The 12,581-nt window shown below is 34.8% G+C and overlaps 1 protein-coding gene across 11 annotated transcripts in view; it reads left to right on the top strand.

Annotated features, from left to right (window-relative positions):
• Window positions 1–11,914, top strand: part of KCNC2 (potassium voltage-gated channel subfamily C member 2) — a gene marked incomplete at both ends in the record, with an annotated part of 199,844 nt that extends 187,930 nt beyond the window's left edge. The window contains 3 exons of one of the 11 annotated variants that reach the window (XM_079715137.1): window positions 2,191–3,118; window positions 5,191–5,355; window positions 11,817–11,914. In XM_079715137.1, coding sequence (XP_079571263.1) covers window positions 2,191–3,118; window positions 5,191–5,355; window positions 11,817–11,914 — 1,191 coding nt within the window. Of the gene's footprint in view, window positions 1–2,190; window positions 3,119–3,514; window positions 3,619–5,190; window positions 5,356–9,368; window positions 9,404–9,936; window positions 10,074–10,803; window positions 10,866–11,574; window positions 11,610–11,816 lie in introns of those variants that run through there. The other 10 variants (XM_079715140.1, XM_079715139.1, XM_079715138.1 and 7 more) reach the window with 10 other exon arrangements.
• Between the last annotated feature and the right edge of the window lie 667 nt (window positions 11,915–12,581).

Below are 12,581 nucleotides of genomic sequence, written 5' to 3'. Positions count from 1 at the left end.
AACAGAGCAAGCATCATCTTAGAATTTAATCTTCTCCATTGGTCTCCCAAAGTTCTGCTGCTGTACCTGTGGGGGGATTTCTCAATTGTTTGTGCTCATATTATGGGCCACTGCTCCTTCTCTTTAGAGACATTTTCCACTTCCTTCTCTTCAGAATTCAACTTCCTTCCAAGGTCCTCATTTGCAGGCTGACAGAGGCCAACTTCCAATTTCCTACCGCGTTATTATGAAGCATACTTTGGTTCTCAGTTACAACTCTTGTTGTAGACCATACCTAGTGTCCTTAGCCTTTATAAATAAAAAATGACCTATCTAGATGTTTTTTTAAGCAAAATAATGAGGCACTTCTAAGATGAATGTTGTATATTTCCAGGAATATCAAAGTTTGTTTCCATTCTTTATACTCTTTTTAGTTTCCTATTATAGTATTATCACACTCCAGCAGATTTACAAAGTCTTTAAAAGCTAAAGATATACTGAGTTATAAAGATTACAATGAAGAATAATACAAATACAAAAATCATCATGTAGTTCTTTAAATAATGCTAATAAAAATATTTATAAATGCAAGTTCCAATGAGATAAAAACAGACAATTTTGGTTTCTAAAGTTTTGTGTCTTAGAATTGTGTATATTTAGAAACTATTCCGTTGTTTTGTTTATTCACAGGTATTTGTGTAGTTCTTTAAAGCAGATAATCTCAGGCCGAAGTTTTTTTTAGTCTTTTTGTGTATCTCTTATGTATTTGGTGAGATCTGTATATCTCGTCCATTGAAGATCAACCAGGGGGAAAAAAAGAGGTGGTTTCACTCTCTTCTTGAAACTTAGATCTTTTCAATGTCATGGTTGAGATGCAGGATATTAGGGAAGAGCTTTGGGTTTGGGATACACCCTATTATTTCTAAATAATGGCCTCCCTCCACTTGACTGATGACCTTGTCCCCCTGAATAATTCATTTGTTTAGACATTCAAGGAATAGTCTCTTGGTATTCATTAAGCATGCTCAATCTAAGAGCATTATCAGAGAGCACCAGGAATCTGCCAGCTTCTTTGAAAGCCTCTGGTGCTGGCAAATGGCAACAGTGCCATTTAATAAAACAACTGGGTTTCAAGTTTTCAGATCTTTAATATTAAGAAATATGTGATCCCAAGATAAATAAAGGTTTCAACATATTTGTACTCTACATTTGAGAGTTTGGTAGTTATGGGAACAGAATGGGGGCAAAACTTATCAAGTTAGTGTCTCAGGTCTATCACTTTGTAATCTTATGACTTTGGAGAAGTGACAAACTCTGTGACTGTAAAAGGTGATGGTGTAGTGTTGACATGAGTTAATTACATAAATTGCTTTGAAGAGCATCTGGCGCTAGTAAGAACTATATAAGTGAGAGCTTTTATTATTATTATTATTATGTATTAGTAGGTGTGTATTCATATATTATTGACCAAAGAAATGTTGAATTAAAAAAACCCTGCAACTTTATAACATATTACTTTAACATTTGGAGTTCTTTTTCAGGACAGGAAGAAGACTGCCTTTTAATTTGTTCCTTAACTCTTTCTCTCTCTTCAGTCTTGATGCTTACTCTTCCTAGATTTGCTTTTTTGGACAAGACTCTGCCTTAAGTTGATATAATATAAATGGTAACATAGCTCAAATTTTTTTTTCATGTTCATACCTCATGACAATCTGAACATTATAGAAGAAACCTACAGTTAAATATGGTGGTTACCAAATTTCTATCATTGTGGACTGCACCTTATATTTATGGTTGTAAATCTTGATCTAATATGTGAAGATTTCTAGGATGGTAAAAAATATCTGGAGCCATTGTCTACACTTGTTTTTTTTCAGGCTGTTGCCCTTTAACATTCTTTTGCAAGGATTTTTATGTTCTTTTCACAGGTATAGTGTCTTACACAAGAGTCAAATTATTTTCCAACATAAATCAAAACTTTTTACCTATATAAGCTGAAAACAGAACTTGAAACATATCATCAGTGCAACTCTAATGAATGTTCCCTACACGTGTCTTCTTACACTTGAGTAACATGCCAAGTGAAATCTTCAAATATATGTTTATACTTTTTCTACTACAGGGATTGATACATTTAGATTTGGTTTGAAATATATTATGGTTAGATCACTCTGTGTTTCTTCTTTTATTTCTTTTTTTTTTTCTCTACAGTTTATTGCTTTTGCTTCTTTATTCTTCATCCTGGTTTCAATCACAACTTTTTGCCTGGAGACACATGAAGCTTTCAATATTGTTAAAAACAAGACAGAACCAGTCATCAATGGCACAAGTGTCGTTCTACAGTATGAAATCGAAACAGATCCTGCCTTGATGTATGTAGAAGGAGTGTGCGTGGTATGGTTTACTTTTGAATTTTTAGTCCGTATTGTTTTTTCCCCCAATAAACTTGAATTCATCAAAAACCTCTTGAATATCATTGACTTTGTGGCCATCCTACCCTTCTACTTAGAGGTGGGACTCAGTGGGCTGTCATCCAAAGCTGCTAAAGATGTACTTGGCTTCCTCAGGGTGGTCAGGTTTGTGAGGATCCTGAGAATCTTCAAGCTCACCCGCCATTTTGTAGGTCTGAGGGTGCTTGGACACACTCTTCGAGCAAGTACTAATGAATTTTTGCTGCTGATTATCTTCCTGGCTCTAGGAGTTTTGATATTTGCTACTATGATCTACTATGCGGAGAGAGTAGGAGCTCAACCCAATGACCCTTCAGCTAGTGAGCACACGCAGTTCAAAAACATTCCTATTGGGTTCTGGTGGGCTGTAGTGACCATGACTACCTTGGGCTATGGAGATATGTACCCCCAAACATGGTCAGGGATGCTTGTGGGAGCCCTGTGTGCTCTGGCTGGAGTACTGACAATAGCCATGCCGGTGCCTGTCATTGTCAACAATTTTGGAATGTACTACTCCTTGGCAATGGCGAAGCAGAAACTTCCGAGAAAAAGAAAGAAGCACATCCCTCCTGCCCCTCAGGCAACCTCGCCTACTTTTTGCAAGACAGAATTAAATATGGCCTGTAATAGCTCACAGGGTGACACATGTCTGGGCAAAGACAATCGGCTTCCGGAACATAACAGATCAGGTAAGGCACAATTTCAAATGCATGCCATTAAATACTTTATAGACCAGTATGTCCCTGAAATAGAAGGCGAGCATCTCATTTTCCGCAAATTTTCATGAGTTTTCCGTTCTACCCCCTCACAAAATATTTGTTTGTCAGGCGTGTAGATAGCTAGATCATAGCTTTTCTAAATGAATCCTAAGTAGAAGTCTTGCATAGCTGTCTGTAGAGCTCTCCTGCTTTAGTGGGAATGCCCTTTGCTGATGGTACCAATATTTTCTTTTGCCTGTTTGTTGCTTTTGTGCCAATGTTTCTTTGTTTCCCTGCACGATGTGATGGTACGATACTGGACATTTTCCATCCTTCATTCTCAAAATGTTGATCTTCGTATCATTTGGCTTGGCGTGTTTGTCTCAGTTTTATCTCTGCCACATGGGGCCATGCATTTTAACCTAATTCACAAGAAGAAGATATGTAAGAAGAATGGACGTTTACATTTCAAAGGCCTAAACACCAAAGAGGTGATATTAAGATGTCCCTTTTCAAAGTAAATAGCTTCCTCAGTAATACTATGGAGGGTTCATTAAGTTTTCCTTATTCTTAAATTAGCATATTTCAATATAAGCCCTTTGGATTGGGTAAGGTGCTATGTAACATAATCAGCCCAACATTATTCAGGGGATAGATAGTCTGCTCTGGCTAATCAATGGCAAGGTTGAATTTCTCTGTGGATTTCCTTCTTTATGCATTCTGCATTGGGCTTTGTCCCCTCCCAGGACTCAGTTTTGGATGATTTACTGCTTGAATTAGTTGAATTGCTGCTCCTCTCTATTGTCATAAATAATCTAGGGTTGATTGTAAACTGACATTCAGTTTGCCAAAGTGATAGTCAATAGTGTCATCTCTAGTCTATTATGTCTACTACAGATGAAATATTTTTTAGTTTACACAATTTAGATTTTGTCCACTATGAAAAGTTAAGATATATGCATTCCCTATAACTTAGGTAGGTTTGATCTTTTTCTTGTAGAAAAATGACTTACTAGAATCCCATGTGAATAATTTTGCGTTATTTAGAAATAACACCAATTAAACAAAGCAAGCAAGCAAACAAACAAACAGAAAAGGCAAGTGACATTTTCACAGCTTCCCTCCTTAGCTTCCAAAAGCTATTATGGGGTAGATGGGAAAAAAAAAAAACCTGGCTGGAACTGAACTGCTTTTTAATAGATTTTATTTGCAGTCCTTATGTTTATTTAGTAGATTGTTTTGCAAATTCTGTCAATATGTATCTGAGAATTGTTATGCCAGGAATGTCTTTATGAAAGATGAAATTTCGTTGGTGTTGCTGCTCTCATTAGACTGCTCTCACGTACTCGCGCAGAGCCCATATGAAGGGCATGGAATGGAGGACACACTCAGCCTGGGCAAACGTTGTTATAAGTTAGTATCTAGGCTGATAGGATGTGAAAGTCCTTGGCAAGCACATAGAAGTAGACAGTTGTTTCAAGCGCATTTGAGAAGTTGATCTTTTTCCACTGGTATGCTCGAAAATATTATGTCACCTCAAAATAGAGAACCTGGACATAAAGTTTGTGAACTTCAGGATTCTTTTCATTACAATTTATTGGGGAAAATTACTTTCAGAAAATAATAAAAGCAGGTGTCTTAAAGCACTGCAAAGACAAATATTTACTTAGGAGTTTTTCCTTCAGTAGGCTCCACTTTCAAAGATGTCTATTTGCATTAACTAGATAACATGTCAAAAATGGAAAGATATTAATTTGTGTGCTACTTCATTATCACACTTATTTTGAATTCACATTAATTTTGTAAAAGTTATTGTCCTATTAGATAAAATCCAAAATGAAGTTAAAATTTCCCAAGCAACATTTCTCTCCTTTTCAATACATTTCCATTTTGCTCCACATAAATTTTTGTAAGGAGTGATGAAAATTCTTTTTCTTATCATGATGTGATTATTGTGTTTTGTATATCGAGTGACTGTACTATGGACATTCGGCGTAAACTCTTTGTACTGTCTCATTTCCTCATCCATCACTGTCTGTCAATGGGCATGGTGCTGTGACCAGTGTTATCAGGTGACGACAGTACAGGAAGTGAGCCGCCATTATCACCCCCAGAAAGGCTCCCCATCAGACGCTCTAGTACCAGAGACAAACACAGAAGAGGGGAAACATGTTTCCTACTGACGACAGGTGATTACACGTGTGCTTCTGATGGAGGGATCAGGAAAGGTAGGCATGCATTTAATCAGATCCTAACAGGTGACTTAGCAATTAAATGCTGCAAATATATGGAGTGCTGTAAAATGCTCTTTCATCATTTTCTAGGAGCAACTGTGCCATCATGGTGCTCTTTTCCTCATCATATCTTCTCTCTTTATAAACATTTAAAAATACATATCATAACAGCCAACTTGATTGTCATATCTAAAAGGCATTTCACCCTTCTTTCTTTTTTTTATATTTTGGTTTTTCATTTGTCTGTGGGCAGAATTGTAATGAAGTATTTAAAAATTAAGTCACTCGTCTAATTATTTTAATACAATGGATTCAGCAGTCTTTAAAAGTTATCTTTTTCCCCACAATGAATTAAACTCACTAATTGACACTATGCATATATTTGATAAGTAATTAATAATTTAAAACAATAATAAAGCTTTTTTCAAAGTATAACATTAAACCTAGTCTAGTTGTCTCTTATCCAGTATTTGGGCAATTTTTCCCAGTGGTTTACCTGAATGTCAGAAGGTTGCTAAGGTACAAGATCCTCAGCCATATAGAACAATATACCCAATCACTGGAAAGGCTACTTGTGTACTTACAAAATGTATTTATGGAATTTTTCTTCAGGGCAGGAATAATTCTAAGTTTATTATTTTTTAATTGACACTGAACAGTGCCTGGCACATAGAAGATACTTAATAAATATTTGTTGAATGAATACATTGTATTGGACAGACATCTTTGTTAAGGAATATGACAGGATACTGAAGCTCCACTGTTTCATTTCCCTAGATTGTGCCAGGTGTCTATGACTATTACTTAGGTGCTAGTTTTTGTCTTGGTTTTAGTAAATTTTATGAACCAATAATTGGACCCTTTTCTTCTCCTTAAGAAGTAGTTTTGTGACACTTATAACCCACCATTGTCAAAGTGCTGGTATGCTCTTAGATTACCTCCTACTTTGAGAATTCCAGTGGCTTTAGTGTCATGGTTATTTTTCTCTGTTTATTGACAGAATAAAGAAAGAACTACTAATTTCTTATGAAGAAATAATAATTTCTTATGCAGTTGACTGAATTTGAATGAAAAGCCACTCCAAAACTTCCATGTTAGTGCAAGTGCATTTTTAAAATATTGTGCTTATTTGCTATTCATTTCAGTTTCTTCCTATTGAATACTTTACCATTTGAAGCCTAAAATATTTATTTTGTGATGACTACTTTCTTTGAAATAGCTCATTACCCACGTTGTGCTTCTCTTTCATTTCTTCTGAGCACTTTATATTGTTCTTTCTGTCTCCATACCTGTGAGTCGCGAAAGAGAAGACAAAGGACTCTTCTTTCGTTTCTTTAATATGTAGTATTTTAAATCCTTCTTCATTCTAAGAACTTTCAATCTCTACATCTATCCCTTGCACCAAAATGTATTTCAATGATCTTAATAGATTTATTTGATTTTTTGCTATTTTACATTTAAATATCGTGTTACAACAATTTTTAAATATTTTATAAAGATAGTTAATATTCTGTCATAGTATTTGTGCAAAATATATATACATATATTAAATAATATCTAACTAATAATATAGAACATAGTATTTTAAGTGCATTGTAATCTTAAATCACTATACATGTATATACATATATACTTATATGTATATATGTATTTTTATGTAATATGTGGTTAGATTTATGTGCATTTTGAGCATCATTCAATAAAGTATCACATGCAATATTTATACTAGGGTTACATGTTTAAGGATCTAGATAGAATTTTTTTTTCCAGGTTAGAAAATATTTTGAATTTTAAACTGTCAAAGGGGATCACATCTGAAGAAAGACTTTGCAAATTATAAAGCACTATATAAATATAGTTTTTCCATAAAATAGCAAAGTTTCATGAGCAAAGCAATTCATAAGATATTCAGTTTATATGAGAAAACGATACATTCAATCTTATTTCACAAATACAAATTCTATCAGTGAGAACATCTTTGAAAATTCATCTATGAGTTTTTTATTCTCTGTCATTTCTCACCATAATCAACTTCGTTTTCATTCTTGCTTAATTCTTTTGCAGATTTGTGTTCTTTTCCTAGGTCTGATAACATTTCTGGCTAATTTCACTTAATCTTCTCAGTGTCTTATTTTGTCATGTCTATTAGAAATCCATTCATTTCTTCCCCTTTTTCCTTTATGTAGATTAGAGATGTCTCCTATTACTCCTACTCGGATATTTATTTCCTATATGATTTCTTCCTTGCCTTTCAAATTGGTTTCTACCCTAACCTGATTTTAGAGTTATGAAAATTCTCCCCTTTGTAGATGAGAAAAATGACTGGATTCCCATTGTATTATTTTTCTATCAACAAATGTAAATGTAATTGGGCATACATTAAGAAAACATGTGGATTCCCTAAAAGAGTAAACTCCCAAAACTTAGAACCTGTGTTTTCATTTATATAGTAGTTTTATGAAATCATTTTACATGAACACAAACATACCCATTGATAGTACATGAATAGGCAGTTTCAATACTGCCCCAAACTAATCTGTGCTCTTAAAAGCTGTATAAACTGTATACCATGTATTGTGTTCAACATTGTTTATTCTCATGAATTATATTTTTAGTCATTCCATTCAGTAGAAGTTTGATAAGGCAAAATTTTATCAAATTTTCTGTTCATAAATGAACCTGCAGAATAAAGGAACAATATATTTATATGAATAACTTATACTTTTACTAATTAAATACTTGTTACTAAATTATAAGGGAAGCCTTCTCAAATGGACATTGAAATCATAGTTATTAAAAATAAAAGACCTATAAATAGAATAAATAATATTTGTGTTAATAACTATAATTCAGAAAAGTAAACACTGAGAATGGCAACCAAGATTTCCATGTAACTAGCATGATTAATATAAATTGTCAAGCAGATTTTTTACCTTTTTGGAAGTCTTATAGAGAACATGGTGGCAGCGAGGACAAAAGGTACATTTTTATAAGGATGATTTTTAGTTATTAACAACCTCTTTGTTTCATACATATTCACTAGTTTGCTTTTAATCAAAACCAATCAGAGTTTACAGTCTAGTTTACATTTTTCGGTTACACTAAAAATCCAAGTCAACTTGTATAAATTATTCTTTCTACAATTCCCAGTTATATTTCCAATCGCATTACAGAAGAGTAGTGATAACTAGCCCTCCAGGCACGTGAAGATCCCTATGTAAGAAAAAAATGACTTGCAATTCCTTTTTAATTAAGACATTCTCCCATTATCTATTCCATTAGCCACCAAAGGAGAATGAAATATATACCACCTCCCATGCTTTATAGCTCAAAATACTAACAAAATGTATAGGCAGATAATTTTCTCATTAGCAGAAATTATGTCCTAGAGAACTTGATTGTAGTTGATGGAGGACATAAATTTCCATCTACAAAATATCAAAGAAGACATCTAACCTGCTGAAGGCTTGTGGGTGTATGTGTAGGGAGAGCTTCCTATCATTCCACCCTTACCCCACAGTAGAGCTATTTCATCTTCCTATCTACAACACTTTTTCAGTGGAGCTGTCAGAACATTTATTTGCTAAGCTGTATAATATAACTACTTATTCAGTTAATAGTTGCCTGGCTTTTAAGACAATTTTACTTCTAACTTTATACTAGGTACTCCCTTCCTCATTTACCTGCCTCTAATCTTTTCTAATAAAAAATACTGCAATATATGAATCCTTCCAAAGGTGACCTTGATGGGATGTTGCTTGAGTGGCTAAGGCAAATCAATAGGTTAGAGCTTGTGGGAAGTGTCTTTCATTCTGTAAATTCATGATGATCATGAACAAAAGATTAGAATGCACGATAATAGAAAGAAAAGGTGGATTAAGATCAAATTGTTCTCAATTCCTGGCAGGGGAGAGTCAGCTGAAAATATATAATCAAAATCAGACTTTAATTTACTAAAATTATGACTCAATTTATATTCTTTTCTTTTTACTTTTTTTTAATACAAGGGATTAGAAATGGGCATTCATTCTACATCATCTAGATAATGGCATTAAAAACCATTATTTAGGAATCATCCTTTTAACCCCATAAGGCTGGAAGATTAAATATGCTGGAAAAGAGTTGTTCAGTTAAAGTTAAGCATGCTTTATTAGCTTAGTAATAATAAAAAGTGAAAAGAGAAAAAATAGCTCATTTTTTAAGGAACATATTCTGAAATTTAAAAATATTTGCCAAATTAATATCTTACTTAAGTTGCTTTGCCTAATTCTTAAAAGCTTTCTGATATTGTGTATGCCAAAATTACGTCGATACAAACTGTAATCTGCGAACAAATAGATTTTGAAGTATTGCAACAGTAATTTGTGATAGCTGGTTTAATCTTTTGGAAGTGACAGCTACAGTGAGCTTCATTTTCTTTTTTTTTAGAGTTGTAAATTGTCTCAATATTGAATTCTTTGTAAACAAATTCTTTGAGCTCAAAAATAGCACTTTTGATTACCCTGCATGATATTGTTTGTCTTTGTCTATTTTCTGGTTGAATTCAACTGATGTCTGTGCATTTTTTCATAAAAGGATATGAAAAATCCCGAAGCTTAAACAACATAGCGGGCTTGGCAGGCAATGCTCTGAGGCTTTCTCCAGTAACATCACCCTACAACTCTCCTTGTCCTCTGAGGCGCTCTCGATCTCCCATCCCATCTATCTTGTAAACCAAACTGCATCAGTCGGCTTAATTGTCTTAATTCAAGTACTGTTTACCCCATAATGGAAATAATTAAACATAGACTTACTCCAAGCTCCATTAATACAGTACCAGTCCTGCATGACACTACTATCTGCAGTCAGAAATGCCATTTGGGTAGCCAACAAATCTTATCCTGGCTTTAAATGAATCTTATCCTGGTAGTGCTACTACTTCTCCATATTAATTGCCCTGATCTCCTTTTGCAATAAAATGACAGATAGCATCAGATATTGGCCAGTACCCTAATACATAAACATATCTTCAGGGAGATATATTTAAACCAGTGTGCTTCCAAATGCCAACCACTTCATGGGAACTTCATTTCTTGTGACTCTCTAAACCATTCTGAAGATGTCTGGGATTCTATTTTGATTGCTCACAACATGACTTTGGTCAGCTCATTTGCATGGACCATCTTGTCTCTATCACCTGAAAGCAATGTCGCAAAGTTCGGGGACCATGGATGGCTCGGGATATGTGTACTTGCATCGAACCATCCTGCTGATGTGAAAGCACTGGTCGACTGTTCTGCATGTTGAATTGTGGGGCATGGAGGGCGAGTTTCTCCTTGACATTTTTTTTTCTTATTCTTTGAAAAAAATATTTGTTTTAAAAGATTTAATTTCTTGATTGATTTACTTTTCTTCCAAAATGCTGTATTGGAGTTCTGAATGTCTCTGGTTGTTTGCACACAGATAACTGCAAAGAGGTTGTCATTACTGGTTACACGCAAGCTGAGGCCAGATCTCTTACTTAATGGCTTGGGGAAGGCACAAAACATGAGAGAAAGGTAACTGCCAGCCAGGCTTGCATTGTTTAGATAGAAATTGCTGCTTGGTACTAGAGTCATATATATTTTTTTAAATCCCAGAATTTGTCATCATTTTCAGAGGCAGAGTGCCAAATATCATTCAAAGCTCTTGTCATTTTTACCCCCTTCCTTTATTTTAATTATTAATTTTTTTTTGCAAACAACAAGCAGCATTGTTGTTCACAGGAAGCTTTCTTGACCAGCCTTAAATTTTCTGACTCACAGGATTAATCAGATTTTCAGGCAGTATTTAATCAGGTGCTTTGTCCTGTATGTTGTTGTGTCCGTTTGTCTTAGCTCCCTGTCTTAAGTGTATATGCCATGTGTCTCCATGAAGCACAGAAATGCCTTGATAAGGTGTTCATGATTTTAGTCCTGGGTCTTCTCCCATGCCCCTTGCCTTCTTTGTTACCTGGAACAAGCCTCTCTGCTTGTTCACTCCAATGAAACCCCCAGGGTGTCTTATTCAGTCCAAGTGGAAGAAATTCTGTTTACACATCCCTACAAATGCAATAGCAGTAGTGTGTCTGCTGTACTGGGCATGAGAGGGAGGAAAAACGTCATACTATAATTTGAGAGATAAACAATATTTCTAAGACATTTAGGATCCTAGAGACTCTGCTAATTCCTAATGCTCATGTTTATTTTCAGTTAGGAAGACAATTGTCACTTTTACGATTGGCCACGTAACAAGTACTACTTTATATTCCCAAGTCCTAGAGCATGGCCTGCATGTCAAAGACCTTGTACAGCAATGTATTTACCCAGACATAAACATCTGATATTTAGAGATTCAGTGATGCTTTTGATAACACCATACATAGAAAGTTATAATTACACACAGCTTTATGGTAAAGAAATTAATATACTGTCTGGTGCTGCTGTTATTGACTGCAGTGTGGTACAGAATTTATCATGGATTTTTGACTCTGAAAAAGGGACTGTGGAATTTAGCCATACCAAGGACTGTACTGGAAACAGAGTTCTGCTGCTGAATGTGCCCTGATGTGACCAGGTTGCACTTGGAAGAGATCCTCCCGTCTTTATGAGGCATTAAAAGTTTGTAAGAGACCTGTGGATGGAACTCATTTGGTGCTCCCCATATGAGTGGTCTGCTTGTAGACTGGCCAGCGTCCATGAGACAACTGTAAATACCAGCGTGTGTGCACGGATCAACAGCTTTGGCCAGCTCACGTCAGAGGAAGCCAAATTCATGATTAACATCTCTGGAGCTTCAAGTAAGGCCCATACCTCTGTGAATTACCACCTCATGGAGTTGCAGTAGATTGTGCTGTGAATCATAAAAGCAGTGATATTGGTGTAGTATAGGTCTGTCTTAATTTCCCTTATTTCTCCTTTGTTGGTTGGATCCACAAACACTAACTGTATCATTTTTTTAATAAACCACTTATATGATCAGCTTGTCAGATTATGTTGTGAAATTTTCAGTGCCTATTTATCAAAACTGACCTATTTTGAATCCCCATTTGTTTAAGTTCTGAAAAATTGTTTGACTTAAAAAACTCACTAATCTTACTTATAGTTTAAGCGTTTTGTCATTGTTACCTCAATTACTAATATTACAAAAAATAAAATTCTGGCAATGAGAGTATTTTTTTATTAAATGATCAAGGAACAATGTCAGTATATAGTAGAATATTA

Source organism: Hyperoodon ampullatus, assembly GCF_949752795.1.
Source record: "Hyperoodon ampullatus genome assembly, chromosome: 11".
Lineage (NCBI taxonomy): Eukaryota > Metazoa > Chordata > Mammalia > Artiodactyla > Ziphiidae > Hyperoodon > Hyperoodon ampullatus.
The sequence above is the reverse complement of the archived record's forward strand: the minus strand, read 5'-3'. Positions and strand labels throughout refer to the sequence as shown.